This window comes from Capra hircus, unplaced genomic scaffold, assembly GCF_001704415.2.
Source record: "Capra hircus breed San Clemente unplaced genomic scaffold, ASM170441v1, whole genome shotgun sequence".
In the NCBI taxonomy this organism is placed as follows: domain Eukaryota; kingdom Metazoa; phylum Chordata; class Mammalia; order Artiodactyla; family Bovidae; genus Capra; species Capra hircus.
The window spans coordinates 8,562-32,222 of NW_017189660.1; the positions used below are offsets into that span (position 1 = coordinate 8,562).

Below are 23,661 nucleotides of genomic sequence, written 5' to 3' on the forward strand. Positions count from 1 at the left end.
CTAATCCCTCCCAGCACCTGAGTCTTTTCCAATGAGTTAACTCTTCCCATGAGGTGGCCAAAGTACTGGAATTTCAGCTTTAGCATCATTCCTTCCAAAGAACACCCAGGACTGATCTTCAGAATGGACTGGTTGGATCTCCTTGCAGTCCAAGGGACCCTCAAGAGTTCCCTCCAACACCACAGTTCAAAAGCATCCATTCTTCGGCACTCAGCTTTCTGCACAGTCCAACTCTCGCATCCATACATGACCACTGGAAAAACCATAGCCTTGACTAGATGGACCTTTGTTGGCAAAGTAGTATCTCTGCTTTTCAATATGCTGTCTAGGTTGGTCATAACTTTTCTTCCAAGGAGTATGCGTCTTTTAATTTCATGGCTGCAGAAACCATCTGCAGTGATTTTGGAGCCCCCAAAAATAAAATCTGATACTGTTTCTACTGTTCCCCCATCTTATTTCCCATGAAGTGATGGGACCAGATGCCATCCATGATCTTCATTTTCTGAATGTTGAGCTTTAACGCAGCTACTTTGCCAACAAAGCTCTGTCTAGTCATGGCTATGGTTTTTCCAGTGGTCATGTATGGATGCAAGAGTTGGACTGTGAAGAAAGCTGAGCACCGAAGAATTGATGCTTTTGAACTGCGGTGTTGGAGAAGACTCTTGAGAGATCCAATCAGTCCATTCTGAAGGGCATCAGCCCTGGGATTTCTTTGGAAGGAATGATGCTAAAGCTAAACTCCAGTACTTTGGCCACCTCATGTGAAGAGTTGACTCATTGGAAAAAACTCTGATGCTGGGAGGGATTGGGGGCAGGAGGAGAAGGGGTCAACAGAGGATGAGATGGCTGGATGGCATCACCGACTTGATGGATGTGAGTCTGAGTGAACTCTAGGAGTTGGTGATGGACAGCAAGGCCTAGCATGCTGCGATTTATGGGGTCACAGAGTCAGACATGACTGAGCGACTGAACTGAACTGAACTGAAAGCCCCCCTCTGTTGCCTGTGGTTTCTTCTCCTTTCCTAGCTCCGCCTCCCAGGACCTGTCCAGCGGTGCCTGGGAGCCAGCAAACCTGCAGCGCACCTCGGACCTCTTCAGCTCGCTGGGGAGCGTCGACAGCCTGGACCCATCCTCCCAGCCTGACCCGTCGGGGGGCCTCTCAGCAGCCAAGTCCAGCAGAATAATCGACTGCCTGGGCGGTGCCAGCAAGCGGGACTCGGCATACGGCTCGTTCTCCACGTGCTCCAGCACCCCGGACCACACCCTGCCCAAGGTGGACACGTCCTCAGCCGAGAATATCTTCTACAAAGTGGGCCTGCGGGAGGCCTCCGCTGCAGCGGACAGCCGGCCGGGCCTGACGGCTGGCGACCCTCATGGCGCCGAGGAGCCCCTGGGGTGTTTCCCGCCCCGGGTCCCCGAGGATGGCCCCGAGCCTAAGCTAGCTGCTTGCGGGCGGTCCATTTCCGGGCCCGTCTGGTATGCTCCGGATAAGAGACGAGCCCCTCCGTCCCCTACCCTGCCGCCTTTCCGGCTCCGCCGCGACAGCTTCGCCGCCACCACGAGCCACGAGCAGACCCAGGGCCCTACGTTCTCAGCAGACGAGACCCCAGAGCAGCCCTTGCTGGGCCTGAGCCACGTGCAGCCCCACGGTGGCGACTGGAAGAGACCTGAACCCGCTGATCAGCCCTTGAGGCCGGCGCACGGGGGCGATGGCCAGAGAGCCGCGAGCTCGGGGTGCACGCCAGGGGCACATGTGGACTGTGGGTGGCTGGCCTGGGACAGCGGGGCCCAGGCCTTCCCGGGGGCCCCCAGCTGGCTGCAGGCTTCTCTCTCGAGCACCGACGTGCACCCCCCGGAGCCCTCGCCCACGTGCCAACAACCTCCCTGTTCGAGCGAGGAGGGCCCCTTCTTCCTCGAGGGCCCCTGGGCCCCCACGTGGCTCGGGGAGCCCCCCCCGGCTGACCGCCTCGCCGACGACAGCCCTGCTGCCGTTGTCGTTGGAGGGCTGCGCGCTGCAGACCAGAGGGGCGACTGCCGGGGCTACAGAGGGGGCCGCTACTACTGCGTGATGTCCAGACCCGGTCCCCAGTGGGGCGCACCAGCCCTCCAGCCCCGCTCCTACCCGTCCCTGCTGGAGGGCGCCCCGGGCGCACTGCAGAGAGGCAGGGTGGAGACGGTGGACAGGGCACCCGAGGACCCACCGGGGGCTGGCCTCCTGGACAAAGGCGGCAGGAAGAGGGTGGCGGGCAGCTTGGATGACGGGGGTGGCGAGATCTGCCCCCTGCAGACGCCCATGCTGCACTCTCCGAGCCGGGAAGGGGCGTGCCCGCCCGAGACCCGCCACGAGGACACGGCTCCAGCGCTGCCTGAGGCCCCGGCGGGCAAGCCCCTCCGGAGGAGCGACCTCTTCGCCACCACCCTGAGGAACGAGATCCAGCAGCGGCGAGCCAGGCTGCAGAAGAGCCGGAGCACGGCCACCTTTGCCAGCTCCGCGGAGGAGGAGGGGGAGGCGGAAGACGACGAGACTGAGGCGCGTGGTTCCCGGACGCAGCCAGTGGGTGCCCCGGAGACCACCTTGCCCAGCGGCACCTATAAGGACCACCTGAAGGAGGCGCAGGCCCGCGTCCTGAGGGCTACGTCGTTCCGCCGCCGCGACCTGGAGCCCAGCCTGGCGGACCCGGAGCCGGCCCCCCGCATCTGGGAGGGGGCCCCAGGTGCTGGGCCGCCCTTGTGCGCTGCCGGCAGCGGCAGCTGCAGCGCGCGCATCGGGAGCCGGAGGCGTTTCACTGCCGAGCAGAAACTGAAGCCCTACTCAGAGCCCGAGAAGATGAATGCGGTGGGGCTAACGGCGGACGAGCGACCCGCACCCCACGACGAGACGGTGCGCACCTTTGCCGACAGGTGGAAGTTTTTTGAGGAAACCAGCAAGCCCGTGGGCCCCCAGCCCGGGCCGAGGCCGGCGCGTTGTGGCTTCCCCAGGGAGATGCCGGAGATGCTGTGGACAGCGGGCCCTGGAAAAGACGGAAAGGTGGGGAGACCCATCCGGCCAGAGCGGCTCGGCACCTTTGCAGAGTATCAAGCCTCCTGGAGGGAACAGAGGAAAGTCCCGGAAGCCAGGAGTGGCGGGAGGTACCACTCCGCCGACAACATCCTCGACGTGGGTGTGGACCAGGAGGAGAGGCCGCAGTACGTCCACGAAAGGTCCCGGTCATCATCTTCCACAGACCTCTACAAGCAGGTAAGCATCCTGCAGGGGAGCAGATGCAACCCCGCCTGACCCCAAGGCACAAATGGGACACCCACGGAATAGCATGGCCTGGTGTCGTGGTGACTTGTGTCCTGATGTCCAAACGTTTCTGTGCACCGGGCTCAGCCAGTATAGCAGCTCCTGCGAGTGGTACCTGGGGCCCAGGTCCACATTCATGACAGTTGCAGGTGTCCTGGTTTCCCCCACATCTCGACTTCCCAGCCTCATCTCTAGCTGAAGCTGTCTTCCCTCTTGATTAGCTAGCGGTTGATTCAAAGGGAAGAAATTGGGGGAAACAATAGAAAATGGTTAAGTTGTCCTCTGAAATGAAAAGGGGTGCTTTATGTCCACCCTTAACACAACACATGTTAAACGCTTTTCAAATACTGATGTCACTTCATACTTTTACTGTTCTCATTTGGTTTTTATTTTATGGGGTCAGATATTTTAAAATATTGCTCTGGGGCAAGTGTAACTGAAAGTGCAATGCTTTAAACTATTGCACTTTACTTAGGTGTGTTGATGGTGAAAACTGACCTTTCGCTTTCTAAAAAAAACCTCAATGCATGTATTCATACTTCATGGTTCATAGTTAGTCTCCCTCTCTTTGCCTTTTCTGCTCCTTCCATCTGCAAGGGTGTATTTCAAAGGAAAGATTTCCTGCAGCATCCGATGGAGGCTTTTGTAAACAGTAGAACCAGCGATCGCTTTGTTATACACTTAGGTACGTGTGTGTGCATGTGTGAAGAGAGGTGCTGGTTTCTATGTGGCCCCCGGTACAGAAAGGCCTGTGGACACCTAGGGCATGTGTGTCCCCCAAGATGGTGCCCTATGCCATGTGACCTTCTAGAAATCAATGTTCTCGAGGTCAAGAGACCAGGCTGCCAGACTCCAGGTCCCAGGGCTTGAGCTTTGACTGCGGTGAGCTGTGTACCAGCAGTGTTTTGATTTGACTGGGTGAGGTTGGGGGCCACCACGTCACACAGCTTTCCAGCCCTCACGTCGGAGTCCTGCTTCCTGCTGGGGAGCCCAAAGGGACTGCGGTCTCCTTGAGTCATTTTGATGAGGGCTGGGCTGATGGTCCCCAGGCCGGCTGACCACAGGCCACGTCACCCAGTTCGTGGGTGCTGGCTCACAGGGCACGCCCACAATGAAGGGGATCGTGATCGCAGAGGTTATCGGGGGAGGCCGCTTGATGACTGGGTGTCCTGTTGTGCCGCCCTTGGCAGGATGCCTCCATGGAACCTCGATGGCAAGCAGGGGACCCAGAGGAGCACACGGAGCTTTCTTTGGTGGCACTGGCCGAGGACAGAGGCCCCACCCCAAGGTAGGAGAATCTTGCACTTGGGGTCACTGAGGAGGCGTCTTGGGGGGCAGGTGGGCTGCTTTATGGGGGTGAGGGCTCGGATAATGTGGTCAGGCATGTGGTTTCAGCCAGACCTGAAGTGGCTGGTCACCAGTTGGGGTTGCCCGAGGCCCCTCAGCACTGCCGGTGGGGCCAGCAAAGCCAGGGCAGGACATTGTGAACGCTCTCCTTAGGGCAGTTTTGTTGGTTCATCACACAGCTGCTGTGTTTTGCACGCAGTCGAGTTCTTTCTGATGACAGAGAAACCCAGTGTGATGGGCTTGAATGGAATGCTGTATGTAGAACAGCAAAGTGAAGGGACCCTTTAACGACTATGGGTTGCTGGCCAGGGAATCCAAGTTGCCTGGAAGGATTGTTAATGAGAGGATGGGGGTTAGGCCTTCTTTAATGAATTCATTTTGAGCTTTAAAAATAGAAATTGACTCGGTCAGCTCCCCCAGAGCAGGTCAGAGCATGAAAAATGGGCTGGCCGCAGTGTTAACATGATTATATGCCCACATTCTAAAATGTGTCCAGAGTAGCAGTCTTCCTGCAGTAAAGGTGGAATTTAGGTGAAATACACACCACTGTGTGGACCCTCATCCCTGAGGATCGCAGGAGAGGGCATTGCAGGTCACTGCAGGAGCTGGGCTTTAACCTTAATTGCAAAACAGCTGATAAAAGGGTCTTCCCTGGTGGCCTAGTGGGTAGGACACGGAGCTTGCAGTGTGGGGGACCTGGGCTCCCTCCCCGGCCAGAGAACTACGTCCCGTGTGCTGCAGTTGAAGACATGGCACAGTCAAATAAATACATATTTTTTAAAAAAAGACAAACACTGATGGAGAAATGGAAGCTGATTTGTGCGCGGTAGGGTTGCTGAGTGCAGATCTTTCTGTGCCTTGAGGGTCTCTGGGGGTTGATGAGCTGCTTGGATTAAAACGTCAACCTCAGAATTGAAGGGTGTGTTGCAGAAATGACCGAGTTGAATGTTGGTTCTTGCCAGCCTTGTGCGCCGGGGTCTTATTTCGTTTGGCTCTAAAATTGGCTGCTGTCAGCATCGCACAAGGGCACAGTGGCTCGGAGGGGGCAGGCATGGTGGGCTGAGTGTGCTGCTGTGGTACGCGGCTGCCGTGAGGCACGCACCGGCAGAAGCGAGCTGCACGGTTGGGGCTTTGTGACCCTGTGTTCCGAGTGGATCATGTGTGGAGCGCCAGCTGTCATCTTGATCAGAGTGGCTCCTCACCCCGCTGCAGTCCTGAGTATGCTGCATTGTGGGGAGGCGGGGGTTGCTCTGGGCAACCCTGCATACGTGGGAGGGCTTCCCTCCTGCCCAGCGTTGGCCTCGGGCCTTTAAACTGCAGAGCTCTTGCTGCTGCACTGGTTGGACTTCAGCTCCTCTGCTGTTCAGAGTTGTGATAAATGGCTTCACTGTACATAACTCTGTGTGTGTGTGTGTGTGTGTGTGTGTGTGTCTGTGTGTCTGTGTGTGTGTGTGAGAGAGAGAGAGAGACAATGGCATGGTCAGCAGCAAAGGGGTGAAGAGGATGAGGGTGGGTGGGAGGAGATGGCGGTGGCAGGGAGAGAGGGAATCATGTGCTGTGTGCATCACAATCTTGGCTTCTGGCTGGCTGTGTGGGTAACCACTCCGAGGGAGTGACTTCCAGAAGCTTTCCCTCTTTTGCATGACCAACTTAGCAGTTTTCAGAATCATTCTGTGGTTTTTAAAGAGCGGCGAGACTCAAGTGAAATTCTAAAACTGGAATGTTGAAAAGGTGTGTCAGCTGCTTTTGGAGAATGTTTCATTTGCTGAAGTAACTGGCCAAGGAGAGTGCCCTCGAAACATTTAAATTTGAGAATAAAATACATGAAAATGCAGGCAAGGGACTGTCCCTTGATATCTATAATGCAAAGATTTAGAGATGCCCAGTTTTGCATAAATTAATGTAAAACAGTCTGTATAAGGGCTTCCCTGGTGGCTCAGACAGTAAAGAATCTGCCTGCAGTGCATGAGACCCAGGTTCAGTCCAACTGATTCCGAATCAGGAAAGGAGTACCTCAAGACTGTATATCGTCATCCTGCTTATTTAACTTATATGCAGAGTACATCATGAGTACTGGGCTGGAAGAAGCATAACCTGGAATCAAGATTGCTGTGAGAAACATCAGTAACCTCAGACATGCAGATGACACCGCCCTTATGGCAGAAAGTGAAGAGGAGCTAAAAAGCCTCTTGATGAAAGTCAAAGAGTAGAGTGAGAAAGTTGGCTTAAAGCTCAACATTCAGAAAAAGAAGATCATGGCATCTGGTCCCATCACCTCCTGGGAAATAGATGGGGAAACAGTGGAAACAGTGTCAGACTTTAATTTGGGGCTCCAAAATCACTGCAGATGGTGACTACAGTCATGAAATTAAAAGACGCTTACTCCTTGGAAGAAAAGCTGTGAGCAACATAGATAGCATATTGAAAAGCAGAGACATTACTTTGCCAACAAAGGTCCATCTAGTCAAGGCTATGGTTTTTCCAGTGGTCATGTGACCTGGGAGCAGGCGTGGACGGTCACTGAAGGGCTGGGTGTGGCTATGCTCCCATAAAGCCCAGACAGAGAGGACTTGCCAGGCCTGGGACTTGGCCAGGGGGCTAAAGGATGACGATCAGTGAGGATGCTTCCTGGACGGGAGGTGGGGCCTCTGTGGTCCTCTGTCCAGATGTTTCTGGTGGTGGTCTCTGCAATGTTGATAGCCACGCCTTTCATCATTTTCATCTCACTGGTCTCTGGCTTGGTTAACGTGGCTGTGGCCCGTTCACAGCAAGGATGTGTAATAAGCAAAAGATGCTGAGAGTGGAATCTCCTTTCTGAGATTCACAGATCATAAGGTTCACGTGGAGTGACTTGGGTACAAGTTGAGGCTAGGATAAGAGGAACAGTTCCTTTGGGATGTATGCGTGCCAGGGTACTTACCGTGTTCTGTTCTCTTCTTACTTGTGGACTTTTTCAAGGGCACAAATGTCTTATCAGGTAAAAGCAGATGTGTGTTCCACTTATTACAGGTATTTACAACGTTGAGTCTTAATGGTGTTCGCCACACGTAAGCTCTGAGCATCTTATATGCTTGATAAGTTGGCCTCATTGTAGGAAACGTGGATGTAGGAAAACCCAATGATAAACCTTAACGTGATAAAAATACTTTCTCTTTAGAAATCATTCACTGAGGCTCTCTCTTAAAAATGGATTTCCTGGTGCAGAAGCAGCTGCCAGATTCTGGTTGCTAATGTGAAAGTGATAGTCGCTCAGTCTCTTGGTGACCCCGTGGACTGGAGCACGCCAGGCTTCCATGTCTGTCACCATCTCCTGGAGCCTGCTCAAACTCATGTCCATTAAGTCGGTGATGCCATCCAACCGTCTCATCCTCTGTCACCCCCTTCTCCTTCTGCCCTCAATCTTTGCTGGCATCAGGGTATTTTCAAATGAGTCAGTTCTTCGCATCAGGTGGCCAACGTATTGGAGCTTCAGCTTCAGCATCAGTCCTTCCAATTAATACTCAGGGTTGATTTCCTTAAGGATTGACTGGTTTGCTCTTGCTCTCCAAGGGACTCTCAAGAGTCTTCTCCAACACAACAGTTCCAAAGCATCAATTCTGCAGTGCTCAGCCTTCTTTATGGTCCATCTGAAGGTGACTACTGGAAAAATCGTGGCTTTGACTGGACGGATCCTTGTCGGCAAAGTGATGTTTCTGCTTTTCATTAAAAGATCCAGGGCTCCTTGGAGAAACGGGCAAGTCTAGGGGCTGGCGGAATACAGAACGAAGTTGCAGTGTGTTGTCCCCCAAAAGTAAGGAAGTACTCAAACAAACAGACACACACACACAGAGAAAACCCTATAACAATGAAGATTTGCCAGAGGGACACAGAAGCCGGCTTGGAGTTTCCTGTGACCAAAACTGCTGTGAAATCAAGTGGTATAGAAAGGAGTGTATAAAATATCCCTGGGCTTCCCTGACGGTCCCGTGGTTAAGAAGCTGCCTTGCTGTGCTGGGCACACAGGTTTGATCCCCGGCCCGGGAACTAAGATCTCACATGCCACGGAGCAACCAAGCCTGTGCATCACAGCTACTGAGCTCTCGAGCCCAGGAACCCTGGAGCCTGTGCTTGACAATAAGAGAAGCCAGTAACAGTGAGAATTCCACGCGTCGTAACTGGAGAGTAACCCACGATTGCTGCAACCAGAGAAAGCCCGTGCGGCAGTGAAGACCCTGCACAGCCAAAAATAAACCAAGTTTTGAAATAAACATTAAAAATAATAAAACCTGAGCCCACACCGATAGACATAAGTGATCAAGTACGTTAGAAGTGGAGGAAAGAGATCTGTACAGAAAAGTTTTGAATCTCTGCAGGTCTTCTGCCCTTGGGGGGTGGGATAGGTGTGTTTTGGGGAGTAGAGCCCTTCTGTCTTATACTTCAGGCTGCATTTGGTGAGCTTCTTCCACAGGGGCCGGGGTGAAATGGTGGGGTGAGGCTGTGTGACTGCAGAGAAGCTGGTGTAGCTAACCCCGCCAGCTCATCCGTAGAGATCATTGTATTGACAGCATGGTCCTTGTATTTGAGGATAAGAAGGGCATTTCACCTCTGTGTTCTCCAACTCCCCCCGCCCCTCAAATCCACAACTCCTGGGTCGGTTATCACGACAGAAACATCAGACAAATCCCAGCTGAGACATTCTGCGAATGCCTGCACGGTCCCTCTGGAAACTCTGGAGGGCCTGGAAAACAAGGATGGTCTCAGAGGCTGTCACTTGGATGGGAGGAGCCTGTGACTGGTAAATGAAATGGGGTGTCCTGGAACGCAGAGAGAATAGTAGGTGAGAATGAAGAAAGTCTGAATACGGTGTGGACTCCAGTTAATGTACCAAGACGGGAGTTAGGGTAAGGCAAAGGGGACGACAGAGGATGAGTTGGTTGGATGGCATCACTGACTCAGTGGATTCAGTTTGAGTAAGCTCCGGGAGATAGCAGGACAGGGAAGCCTGGCGTGCTGCAGGCCCAGGGCTCTCAGAGAGTCGGACACGACTTAGCAACTTAGTCAAAGGTACTAATGGCGACTATGGCAATTGTACTAGTTATGGCGTACAGTAATGGCAGATGTACTAATGTGTTGACAGCAGGGGAAACAGGTGTAGGGAACGTTCTCCTCTTGTAAATTTTCTGTAAATCTAAAAGCATTCTGAAAGGAAGTGTTGGAGTAGCTTTCCTCACGGCATTTCAAGTTAGCTTGTAAATGTCAGGTGCAAACCTCATTTATTTGGCTGCACCAACTCTTAACCGTGGCATATGTGATCTTTAGTGGGGGGCATGCAAACTGTTAGGGACGGCCTGTGGGATCTTAGTTCCCTGACCCAGGATTGAACCTGGGTCCCTCTCTTGGGAGCATGGAGTCTTGGCCCCTGGACCACCCAGAGAAGCCCCCAGGAAAGCCACCAGGCTCTTCATGGATGCCTGTTAATATGGACGGCCTTGGGTTCTGCTCTGAGATATGCGGCTGGCCTTGGGTGGATGGCGCCCTCGGGTAGTGATGGGTCCTGGGCTTGGTAAAATAATACATGGAGATGAAAACCAGTGTGCAGGGGCCTCCCTGGAGGCTCAGTGGTAAAGAATCCACCTGTCAATGCAGGAGACACAGGTTCAATCCCTAGCCAGGCAGATCTCACGTGACGCTAAGCCACAACTATTGAGCCCAGGAGCTGCAAGTGCTGAAATTCGTGTGCCATGGAACCCATGCTCTGCAACAAGAGAAGTCACCGCAATGAGAAGGCACACCCCACAAATAGAGAGTAGCCCCCGATCACTGCAGCTAGAGGAAGTCTGCAGCAGTGAAGACACAGCACCACCAATAATAAATAAGTAAAATTACTTAAAAAAACAAACAAGTGTGAAGAATGTGGGCTTTGGGGGCAGAAAACAGGGTCAGATCCACTCTCTTCTTTTCTGTGTGGTTGCATAAAGCCAGCTAAGCTTGCTAATAACGTCCCAATGACTAGTCTTCCCTGGAACATGGTTTCCCTGGTGATTCAAGTCCGTAAAGATCCGCCTGCCAATGCAGGACGCCCAGGTTCGATCCCTGGGTCAGGAAGATTCCCCTGGAGGAGAAAATGGCAACCCACTCCAGTGTTCTTGCCTGGAAAATCCCATGGACAGAGGAGCCTTGTGGACTATAGTCCAAGGGGTCACAAGAGTCAGACATGACTTAGCGACTAAACAGCAGCGTGAAAACCCCAGAGTTCCCAGACATTAACTTTTATATTCAGCATCTGCATAGACTTACGTAACATACTTGGTTGCCTTGTCACCATCAGAATTCTTTTATGCCCACCTGTCTTAGTTTGCTTCCTGATATTTGTGGCTTGCCTCAGCAATTCCCAATTTACTGTGACATCAGGACGTTATTTCAGTGGGTTAATTCTATTTTATTAAAATTTAATGGGGGTGAATAGCATACTTAATACATTATTTGGGTTCCCTTGTGGCTCAGCTGGTAAAGAATCCGCCTGCAATGCAGGAGACACTGGTTCGATCCCTGGGTTGGGAGGATCCCCTGGAGAAGGGAAAGGCTACCCACTCCAGTATTCTGGCCTGGAGAATCCCATGGACTTTATAGTCCATGGGGTTGCAAAGAGTCGGACACGACTGAGTGACTTTCACTCACTAGTATGCTGGCCTGGAGATAAACATAGCAACGACCTTCCTTGCAGATTTATGTAAGTTTAATGTGTGTAACAGTAATGGAGCAGCACAGTGCCTAAGATCAAGCAGGTGCAAAAAGAAAGTCACTTTTAGTTAAAATAGCCACGTGTGTGTTAGTCTCTCAGTTGTGTCTGACTTGTTTGTTACAACTGTATGGACTCTAGCCCACCAGGCTCCTCTGTCCATGGAATTTCCCCAGGCAAGAGTGCTGGAGTGGGTTGCCGTTCCCTTCTCTGGGTGGGGGGAAGGAATCTTCCCAACCCAGGGATTGAACTCGGATCCCCTGCACTGCAGGCGATTCTTTACTATCTGAGCCGCCATGGGAACCAAAAGTAGCCACAATTCAGGGGATGTTGCAAAGTGGCGTGGGTTGTTTGTTTCAGTGAGCGAGAGTGGAAAGCTAATTGGGGTGTATTTTGAAGAGGTTCAAGCTGGTGGTGAACCTTGGACCTGAAGGGTAAGTGCTGGGCTGGAGAGAGTCAAGGCAGTCTGTGTGGGAAGGGTCTGTTAGGGACCCTGGTGGGTGGCACTTCCTGAGTGTTCGTGGGGGTGGTGAGCGCCCAAGGTCTCAGGCTGCCTGGAGCGGGTGGTGCAGGGACTTTAAATACAGATCGTTGTGAAGGGACGGGTTGGGTCAGGGTCAGACCCTTTGGTGGTCTGCACACAATGCCTTCTAGGCAGTAAAACTTCCGGAGACACTCTGTTAGTTGTTCCGATCACATTCCTACCGAGTGTGTAATAAACCCCCAAAACACAGATACACACGAAATGGGCTATTCAATGTTGGCTTTGTTTTATTTTTTTTTCAACTTCATTGTTCCGTCTGACCTTAAGGTTGTGAGATTGAACGGGCACAAATTGGAGGATACAATGCGGCGCAATCAAGTGGACTGAGCCTTTTTTTTTTTTCCTATCACTTTGAAGTGATAAAAAGAGGGAGACAGGCTCCGGGAGGGCCAGGCTTTGGGGTTTGGCCTCGGGATTTGCCAGTGAAGTCACTGGGGAGCCTGGAGGCCCCCGGAGTTGCAGTCGGAGTGAGCCTGTGTGAACTTGTCCATCGCTAAGGTGGCAGCGGACGCAGTCAGGCCGCCAGGAGCGCTCGTGGCAGGCGGAGCATGGGTAAGCCAGCCGGGCACCCCCGGCACCCCCATCTCCGGGCGTCTGCAGGGCAAAGCTGCCTTCTGGGCTTTCAACCTGCTCGAGCCCCTTTTGATCTCCTGCTTTGAAGAGCAAGTTGCCAGCTCTGGGGGTCGGGGCCAGAGGGAGGGGGGTGGGTTGGGGGTGGGAGGTGGATCTGGGGGAGACTGGCGGACGCTTTCCCTGCGTTTTGTTCTGCCCTATGGTTAAATCGTGCAGATAGCAGGTACAGAGTCCGCTAGAGCTCAGTCTGCATGCAGGCACGCGGGGGTGCAGGCACACGAGCCTGTACTGTGTGTGTGTGTGTGTGTGTGTGTGTGTGCCTGTACTGTGTGTGTGTGAGCGCACACGCACCAGTAGACGCAAGCCTGTAGTGTGTGTGTGTGTATGTGTGTGCCTGAGCCTGTACTGTGTGTGTGTGAGCGCACATGCGCCAGTAGACGCAAGCCTGTAGTGTGTGTGTGTGTGTGTGTGTGCCGGTAGACACGTGCGCTCTTGTGACTGTGCTGCTGACGGCTACCCAGGGTGACTGGGAGCCCTTGGCATGGCAGGGCGGGGGCACAAGCACCTCAGTGGAATCTGCAGACCTGTTTCCCTTGCCCAGGGGCCCCTGGGGTCCCCCAGGAGGCTGAAGGGTGGGCACCAGCCATGAATGAAGACTTCCTTGCTGTGCCCTTTTTTTCCATAACAGTAAGAACATTTTCACAACAGGAGGCTTTGAATGTGAATGGAAAAAGGAAATGGTGAGTCAGCCATAGCAGAATGGGGCAGGGAAATCAGGTGTGCACGTTGAGTCATGAAAAAAAATGCTTGGTGGGTGAATTTGCTCCTAGCCTGCCGATTGCAGTGAAAAAAATAAAATGTGAATAGATAAAAGTGCTTGAGGTTGGTTGTGAGCATTTTGCAGTAATTGGATTTGTGCTGTTTTTCGATTGTGCCCATCGAGAGACATGCAGTCTTTACAGGATTTTGCTGCATATATGCTGTGGGATTGGTTTTTTGGAGGGGTTTTTTTGCCTTTTTTTTTATTGCGATAAATGAAAGGTGTTACTAATTTTGGCCGTATTTCTAAGTGATTGAAACAGTTTTGCTTTGCTCAAACACACTTTGGTGTGTGTGGCAGGAAGATGCCTTTTTTACAGAGAAACTGCCACAGTCTGGGTCTGCAGGAACTGACTACCCTGGGTGGGAGTCTTCTTGAAAGTGGATCATGCCTGAAGTGGTGGTCATGCCTACATAAACCATCGAGGGGAAAGGGGTTTGGAGGAAGGTTTTCAGAGAGCTACCAGGTTCATAACAACCTGCTGCCATATACAGTGTCTGAAGACCTACACAATGAATGAAGGAAAAACGATATGTTACCATGTCATAAATAAAAGATTGGGTCGAGTTGTGATGAATGGTATAGACATAGTTTCTTTTCCCTTGGAAACCAGACTCTTGGAGGGTGTATATTAGAAATATGTGTATTTTTTATCATTACATTGGAGAAGCTTATTTTCCAGATGGTAGAAATGTTGCAGGAAGGCGGACCCCTTTCAGGGCCTGAAACTGGGCTCTTGTCTAACACTGTGAAATGAATTGTCCGAGGAGACACATGTGCTGACAAAGAAAGAGATTTTATTGGGAAAGGGCACCCGGGTGGAGAGCAGTAGGGTAAGGAAACCCAGGAGAACTGCTCTGCCGCCTGGCTCACAGTCATGGGTTTTATGGTGATGGGATTAGTTTCCGAGTATTCTCTGGCCAATCATTCTAATTCAGAGTCTTTCCTGGTGGTGCACGCATCGCTCAGCCAAGATGGATGCTAGTGAGAGGGATTCTGGGAAGTGGACGGACAAATGTTGTCTTGTTTTGACCTTTCCCGAACTGTTCCGGTTGGGATGTCTTATTATTTCCATATTCCTTACCAGGATCTCCTGTCATAAAACTACTCTTGCAGATGGTTACTATGGTGCCTGGCCAGGGTGGGTGGTTTCAATCAGTGTGCTTCCCCTAACAGAAAGTTGGATGTCTCTGTGCTTTTTTCTGTCAAGCGTAGTGGAGAGACATTTCAACCTTTCGTCTTTCTCACGTATACACACACATCCAACAAACATACACACACCCATGAACCCAAAACACACACACACACACACACACACGAACCTAACAAACATATACCCCTTACGGAAAAATGGGGGATATTGCAATCATGAATGACATGCATGGATATCCATGAATATATGGACAAAACACAGAAAAGCCATTTATTAAAGGAGTATTAGCATATATACCGTACCATGGGTAAAACAGCTACTGGATGACACAAGGAGCTCTGCTCGGTGCTCTGTGCTGACCTCCAGGGGTGGGATGGGGGACGTGAGGGAGGTTCAAGAGGGAGGGGATATATGTATACACATGGCTGATTCACATTGTTGTCCAGCATAAGCTAATACAATGTTGTAAAGCGATTATCCTCCAATTTAAAATAATATTTTAAAAAATATTAGAAATGACCATCCATATGGGTGTTGACCATACAAGTTGGATAAGGCTTGTCCTGCCCAGCTGGGGTGACACATGACCCTGTCACGTATGCTGATGGGTGGGTGTTTGGCATAAACTGTTCTTCCAGGCGCGTTGGGGTTTTGCAGGTTGGGGAAGCTATACTCCGTGTGGCCCTCAGCATGCATTTGCTTCACTCCTCACTGCCTTGAATTCTCCTCGTCTTGTAGGGATGAAAATTGAGCAAGGTGTAGGTGGGGAAGCACTAGAAACAAAGAGCTGGCGTTTTGTGTCCGCCAGGGTGAGCCTGCCTCTGCCTGGTCCGTGGCCAGTCGTGTTTTCTGACTTTCCTTCCAGTAGGTTCAACAGACAAGTCATTTCTGGGAGGGCCTGTAGACGTCCCTGGGTGTCTGAAGAGAGCCTGAAGTTAGATAGTTTTTTTAAAGACTGAGAATCCTCAGGATTTCATTCCTTAGAGGTTCCCAAAGGCCTCTCACCTATATATCTTGGACCTCACAATGTGGAGTACATGTTCACTTTGTAGGAAGCAAACGGGGGCTCAAGAGAGTGGATTCACACAGCTTGTGTGTGTCTGTGTGTGTTTAACTTTTTATTTTGTACTGGAGTACAGCTGATTAACAATGCTGTGATAATTTCAGGTGGACAGCAAAGGGACTCAGCCATCCGTATACCTGTATCCATTCTCCCCCCACAAACCTCGCTCCCATCCAGTCTGCCACAGGAGCCCAAGCGGAGTTCCCTGTGCTGTCCAGCTGGTCCTTGTTGGTCATTCACTGCAAATATGCAGTGTGGATTCACACGGGCTGGACGTTTGTCTGGGTGGGGTTACCTGCTGGCTCCTGGCACGTCTGGTGATGACAGGTCTTGCAGACCAGCATTGCCTGTGTGTCGACCTGTTTCTGGTGCCAGACCTGCTTCTCTCACTTGCTGTCACGTCTCAGGGCCAGCGCACCAGCAGTGCAGTGTGGAGGAATTGTCACGTGGGTTGCCAGGGCGGCAAGACAGATACGGACACCTCTTTGGCAGTGTGTGAGACTGTGGACACAGGTTCCAAGCCCCCGTGGATGTGACCTTCTGTTTCTTCATCTGTGAAGTAGGGAGTTGCGGTGAAATGATTTCTAAGGACCCGTTCAGCCGTGATCATTTTCGATTCTCAGAGAGAGAAGCCAGGAGCTTAAATTCCCCTTACGTAACACATCCAGATTCTTGGGTTGTCTTGTTGCGGTCATTTGCTACTGATATTCATGTGAGTGAAGACTTATATCTCACACACACATACACACTTGTGTGTGTTATCTTTGAGATCCGATTATAGATAAAATGGGCTCTTGTCAGCAGACCGGGCTTTTCTGTCTGCAAGAGGTACGTGAGGCATTGCAAGTGTGCTTGCCAGATACACCTACTTAGGTATTCTGGGATCAAGTTAGCTGCTAGCATCTGAAGTTCTCTTGGGTGCAGCTTTACATGCCCAGTGTTATTTAAGGACTGTTAACAAAGTCCAGCCAGTGGGCTCTTAAACATATTTGGAGGCCATTCAAAAATAAAATAACAATGGGGTTCCCTGGTGGTCCAGTGGTTAGGACTTTGCCTTCCAAGGCAGGGGGTGTGGGTTACATCCCTGGTTCAGGCAACTGAGGTTTCACATGCCTCAGTTATTATTATTATTATTAATAAAGTGTACAATTTTTTAAAGTAGAATAACTGGATATTCAAGGAAAGTATTTAACACGTATACATACAGACACACCTGCATCTATATGTATACACGCATGCATGTTATATATGTATTCACACAAGCATGTAAGTATGCACACTCATGCACACATAAATGCATAGGATTGATAGCCATATAGGAATAAAGTAAAATTTTCATGTACAGTAAATATCTGAACCCTGTTGAGTAAATAACCTGCTTCTAAATATGTTTCAGCTGAGTAACAATCAGACAATATTCTGAGATACAGTATTTTCAAAAATTTGGGGTCACTTGCTTTGTGCTGAAAGGGAGACGCTTAAAGCAGATGGTTTTCTCTTAGTTTACAAAGATGCTAACGCTCTTCTGAAAGTGAAAATGTTAGTTGCTCAGTGCTGTCTGACTCTTTGCAACCCCATGGACTGGAGCCCCCCACCGGGCTCCTCTGTCTAGTGAATTCTCCAGGCAAGAATGCTGGAGTGGGTTGCCAATCCCTTCTCCAGGGGATCTCCCCAACCCAGGGATCAAACCACGAATCCACATTGCAGGCAGATTCTTTACTGTCTGAGCCACCAGGGAAGCCCTAGCTGTATTTTAATATCTTTTCCCACACAGTTTCCCAGAGTTCAAAAGTGGCCCCTGTGTGTGTGTGTGTGTGTGTGTGTGTGTAGCAGAGCTTTGTTATCCATTCATCTGCCTCTGTGTGTGTGTGTGTGTAGCACAGCTTTGTTATCCATTCATCTGCCTCTGTGTATGTGTGTGTAGCAGAACTTTGTTATCCATTCATCTGCCCCTGTGTGTGTGTGTATGTGTGTTTGTGTGTGTGTAGCACAGCTTTGTTATCCATTCATCTGCCTCTGTGTGTGTGTGTGTGTGTGTGTAGCACAGCTTTGTTATCCATTCATCTGCCAATGGACATTTAGGTTGCTTCGATGCCTTGGCTGTTGTAAACGGTGCTGCTATTGGAGTCCATGTATCTTTTCAAATTAAAGTTTTCATCTTTTCTGGACATATCCCCAAGAGTGGGATTGTTGGATCATATGGTAGCTTTTGTTTTTTTGACAGTGCTATATAACTTGCAGGATCTGAGTTTCAATTCAGCCCAGGAATTGAACCCCCAGCCATAGCTTTGAGGTCTTCCCTGGTGGCTCAGCTGGTAAAGAATCCACCTGCAATTCGGGAGACCTGGGTTGGGAAGATCCCCTGGAGGAGGGAAAGGCTACCTGCTCCAGTATTCTTGCCTGTACAGTCCATGGGGTCACACAGAGTCGGACACGACTGAGCAACTTTCACTTTCCACAGCAGTGAAAGCACAGAATCCTAACCCCTGGACCACCAGGGAATTTACTCCCCCCGCCCCCGCCCCCCGGGACTATCAGGACTTTGAATGACAATCTGTGGGGGTGCACTTGGTTCACAAGGGACCATTGCTCACTAGCAGCGCAGCAGAGAGGGGCAGAAAAGTAACTAAAACCGTAGTTTTTAAAACTCTCTCTGTCCGCCCAGACCTGGCTTGTGATGGAGAAAAGTTTGAGGAGAGCTTAGATGTGCATGTCTAAAATGATAGCCCATGTTCCCTCAGGACACTGTCAAGGATTGGAGAAGTGGGATTCAGGAGACAGGATTGGCTCAGACATTTGCATTTGGAAGGCTGGAATTCCTGATGGCTGTGCCATCCTTGTTTCCTAGATATGGCAGGAAGGAGAAGGCAGTGGGACCCCACTCCAGTACTCTTGCCTGGAAACCTCCATGGACGGAGGTGCCTGGTGGGCTGCAGTCCATAGGGTCGCGAAGAGTTGGACATGACTAAGGGATTTCACTTTCACTTTTCACTTTCATGCGTTGGAGAAGGAAATGGCAATCCACTCCAGTGTTCTTGCCTGGGGAATCCCAGGGACGGGGGAGCCTAGTGGGCTGCCGTCTATGGTATCACACAGAGTTGGACACGACTGAAGCAACTTAGCAGCAGCAGCAGCATACTAATCTCACATCCCTCTTAGAGGAGCTTTGCTCTCACAGGTGAAATTGCTGCCTACTGTGAGGAAATCTGTCTAAGGCACTCTGCAAATGTGCAGTAAGTCATTTATCTCCAACTCTTCAGTTGCGGCCAACTCTTTGCGACCCCGTGGACTGTAGCCCACAGGCTCCTCTGTCTGTGGGATTCTCCTGGCAGGAATACTGCAGTGGGTTGCCGTTCCCTCCTCCAGGGGAATCTTCCTGATCCAAGAATCCAACCTGCGTCTCTTATGTCTCCTACATTGACAGGCAGGTTAGTGGCTACTAGTGCCACCTGGGAAGCCCCAAGGCACTTAGCAAATAGAGCTCCTTTTTAATTAATCTTTTAAACGTGAATCCAGATGGACAAAGGCACTTAGATATTAGCAATAAATTGTAGCTACTTTAATTCTCTGTTTAAACGAGGTGGTGGATATTTATTAAATAATAGGAAATAATAGGTACCACTGGAACTTCCCTGATGGTCCAGTGGTTAAGACTTGGCCTTAACACCATAGGGGGTATGGGTTCAATCCCTGGTCATAGAGCTAAGATCCCACATGCCTTGCCATCAGAAACACAGGACATAAATAACAACCGGTATTATAACTTTTTTAGGAAAATAAAAAAATTGGTACCACGTGGTTTTGACTGGGTCTTCAGATGTTAGGTTTCAGGAGTTTTAGTAAGAAAAAAAAAAGTTCAAGTGCTCAACTCTTTGGAATGAAACAGTGGGGCGGTGTGTGTGAGTTGCCATGAATGAAGTTTTATTGTCTTGTAAGAGACACGATGGCTTCAACGGGAGGCAGGCCCAAGGCTGGCTTTTCCCTGGCCGACCAGAGGTGACAGTGGGTGACAGGACATCTGAGCCAAGAGTCACCCTCCTCGTATTGTTGTCTAAAGGCCGTTCCGTCTTTTGTATGCAAACACCTGCTGGATTGTGTATTGTCCTCTGAACCATCCATTGCATCGTTCAATCTGTTTGGATAACTTTTTTAAAAAAATCAATGACTTTATTTTTGTATATACTGGCTGTCTGTTGTTGCATGGGCTTTCTCTAGTTGCAGCAAAAATGGGGGGCTGTTCTCTAGGTGTGACACTTGGCTTCTCTTGTTGAGGAACCCCCGGGCTGAATAGTTGTGGCCTCCTGAGCTTCATTGCCCCCGTGAAGGCAGGTGAAATCTTCCCAGCCCCCCAGGGATTAAACCCGTGTCCCGGACATAGGTGGGTAGATTCTTAACCCCTGGACCCAGCAGGAAAGACAGGATTGGCTCAGACATTTGCATTTGGAAGGCTGGAATTCCTGATAGCTGTGCCATCCTTGTTTCCTGGATATGGCAGGAAATATACTAATCTCACGTCCCTCTTAGAGGAGCTTTGCTCACACAGGTGGAATCGCTGCCTTCTCTAGGGAGACCACAGCACGTCCTGTCTGAGGCACTTTGCAAAGGTGCAGTAAGTCACTTCAGTTGTCCTCGACTTTTCAGTTTCGTCCGACTCTTTGCTACCCCACGGACTGTAGCCTATAGGACCCTCTGTCCGTGGGATTCTCCCGGCAGGAATACTGCAGTGGGTTGCCGTTCCCTCCTCCAGGGGAATCTTCCCAACCCAGGGATGGAACCTGTGTCTCTTACGTCTCCTACATTGACAGGCGGGTTCTTGACTACTACCGCCACCTGGGAAGCCCCAAGGCACTTAGCAAATAGAGCTCCTTTTTAATTAATCTTTTAAACATGAATCCAGATGGACAAAGGCACTTAGATATTAGCAATAAATTATAGCTACTTTAATTCTCTGTTTCAATGAGGTAGTGGATATTATTAAATAATAGGTACCTATTTATTAAATAATAGGTACCACTGGAACTTCCCCAATGGTCCAGTGGTTAAGACTTGGCCTTCCTCTGTAGGGGGTGTGGGTTCAATCCCTGGGCATACAGCTAAGATGCCACATGCCTTGCCACCAAAAACACAGGACATAAATAACAGAAGCAGTATTGTAACAAATTCAATAAAGAGTTTGAAAATGGTCCGCATCAAAAAAACATTTTTTTAGAAAAACAAAAAAATTGGTACTGGGTAGTTTCAAGTGGGTCTTCAGATGCTAGATTTCAGGAGTTTTAAGAAAAAAAAAAAGTTCAAGTGCTCAGCTCTTTGGAATGAAACACTGCAGCGGAGTGTGTGAGTTGCCATGAATGAAGTTTTACTGTCTTGTAAGAGACGCGATGGCTTCAACGGGAGGCAGGCCCGAGGCTGGCTTTTCCCTGGCCGACCAGAGGTGATAGTGGGTGACAGGACATCTGAGCCAAGAGTCATCCTCTTCTGATTGTTGTCTAAAGGCCATTCCGTCTTTTGTATGCAAACACCTGCTGGACTGTGTATTGTCCTCTGAACCATCCATTGCATCATTCAAGCTGTTTGGATAACTTTTTTTAAAAAAACAGTGACTTTATTTTTGGCTGCACAGGCTCTCCGTCATTGCATGGGCTTTCTCTAGTTGTGGCGAGGTGGGGCGCTGCTCTCTAGGTGTGACACTTGGCTTCTCTTGTTGAGGAACTTGGGCTGAGTAGTTGTGGCCCCCCGGGCTTCATTGCCCCACGACGGCAGGTGAAATCTTCCCGGCCCCCCGGGGATTGAACCCGTGTCCCGGACATAGGTGGGCGGATTCTTAACCCCCTGACCCACCAGGAAAGACTTTGCCTTCCAACTGCCGCCTGCCCTTTACTTTTAGTATTTAATGCTGATAAACAAGGGCACCTTTCCTAGGCTGTTTGAGTTGGCAGAACATTCAAGTTAATTCTTATTTCAGCAAACTGACTTCCCCAGACCGCTCAATATGTGAACGTTTCTTTTCTCAACATAATGCCTATTTTGGTTGGTTTTTCTGCCTCCCCATGTGGCTTGTGGCATCTTGGGTCCCCGAGCAGGCCCTCCGCAGTCAAAGCACTGAGTCTGAACCACTGGACCACCAGGGAATTACCTGGCTTTTTGTTTTGTTTTGTTTTGTTTTGTTTTAAACTAAATTCCCTAAGCTGGGTTAATATTTTATTAATCAGGAAGTGAGTGAAGTTGCTTAGTCATGTCCAACTCTTTGCGACCCCGTGGACTGTAGCCCATCAAGGTCCTCTGTCTATGGGATTTTCTGCAGGCAAATGTACTAGAGTGGGTTGCCGTTGCCTTCTCCAGGCGATCTTCCCGACCCAGGGATCGAACCCAGGTCTGCCATATTGATTCTTTACCCATCTGAGCCACCAGGGAAGTCAGTTAAGCTGGAAGTGGAGAACAAACCTGCCCACTTGTGGGGTCCCGGGGGGCAACTGGTGATCTGATGTCCTCGTCCAGTTACTGAACCCTTTGAGCTGCTGTCATTGGGCTCACGAACATGACGGCTGCAGAGTCCGACCCCAGCTAGACGACAGGGGACGCTGAGGGAATTGGGGGAGGAAGTCCGTGGTCTCCTGTAGACCAGCCATGGAACCCAGAAGGGACCTTTCTCCTGAGGACACAGCAAGAGAAACACGCCTAGGGAACTCGGCTGTCAGCACAGCTGCCTGGATGGGGTGGGGCCAGCTGCAATGGCAAGGTCTAGAGCAGATGCACCTCCCGGGCGCTGAGCGGGTGCTGGGCGTGTGTGCAGAACTATCTCGTCCCACACTTGAGGCAGTAGGTGACAGCTCCTCTTGCACTTGTGCTCTGCCTGCTGGCTGGCTGATCACTGCCCTGTCGTGGAGTCTCCTCTACCAGCCCTGAGGTCGTCTCAACAGAAGACAGCTCTTCCCGTGGACGGAAGGGTCCATCCGAGGCTCATTTGATGGCTCAGGCCAGGAGAGTGTTTCAGGACAAAGCAGCAGACGCATGGCTGGCTCATTTGTTGGGAGTATGGTTATTGTAACACCCACGAGCTTTAACTATGGCCTAGATATATATATGCATGTACAATATACATCATAAAGCTTCAGCTTCCCTGGTGGCTCAGATGGTCAAGCATCTGCCTGCAATGCGGGAGACCCGGGTTCTATCCTTGGGTTGGGAAGATCCCCTGGAGAAGGGAACGGCTACCAAAGAATTGATGCTTTGGAACTGTGGAGTTGGAGAAGACTCTTGAGAAGTCCCTTGGACTGCAGGGAGATCCAGCCAGTCCATCCTGAAGGAAATCAGTCCTGAATATTCATTGGAAGGACTGATGCTGAAGCTTCAATACTTGACCACCTGATGCAAAGAGCTGATTCATTAGAAAAGACCCTGATGCTGGGAAAGATTGAAGACAGGAGGAGAAGGGGACAACAGAGGATGAGTTGGTTGGATGGCATCCCTGACTCAATGGACATGACTTTGAGCAAGCTCCAGGAGTTGGTGATCCACAGGGAGGCCTGGCTTGCTACAGTCCATGGGGGTCACAGTGAGTCAGAAATGACTGAGCGACTTCACTTTCACTTTCATATGCATGTACAGAATGCCTGCGTGTGTTTTACCAGGGTGTGTGTGTGTGTGTGTGTGTGTGTGTGCCTGTATGCATGTTAACTATGTGTTAGGGAAAGCTAGAACTGGATATGGAAATGGATGAAAAGTGAAAGCGTTCGTCACTCAGTTGTGTCCGACTCTTTGCGACTCCATGGATTGTAGCCCACCAGGCTCCTCTGTCCGTGGGATTCTCCAGGCAAGAAAACTGGAGTGGGTTGCCATTGCCTTCTCCAGGGTATGTTTCCGACCCAGGGATCGAACCTGGGGCTCTTGCACTGCAGGCAGATTCTTCACCTACTGGAATCTCCTTTGTCCTCTGCGTTGCAGGCAGATTCTTTACCTGCTGAGCCAAATGCCCAAGAGTGTGAAAAAGATGAATGCCTTGGTGCAGCTTCCAAAACAAGCAGTCTTTGTTTTTCTGATGTTTAATCATAGGCTGCTGGTTTAAAAGGTTTTGTTAATGTATTTGCTGCTGTCTTAAAAAGTTGTATGAGTGAAAGTGAAGTTGCTCAGTTGTATCCGACTCTTTGCACCCCATGGACT

General features: G+C 50.5%; 1 protein-coding gene across 1 annotated transcript in view; it reads left to right on the plus strand.

Annotated features, from left to right (window-relative positions):
• Positions 1 to 1,026: 1,026 nt before the first annotated feature.
• LOC102189471 (protein Shroom2) overlaps positions 1,027 to 23,661 on the plus strand; it is a gene marked incomplete at its 5' end in the record, with an annotated part of 30,989 nt that continues 8,354 nt past the window's right edge. The window contains 2 exon segments of the mRNA XM_018044629.1: positions 1,027 to 3,238; positions 4,477 to 4,574. Of these exon segments, the coding sequence (XP_017900118.1) occupies positions 1,027 to 3,238; positions 4,477 to 4,574 (2,310 nt within the window).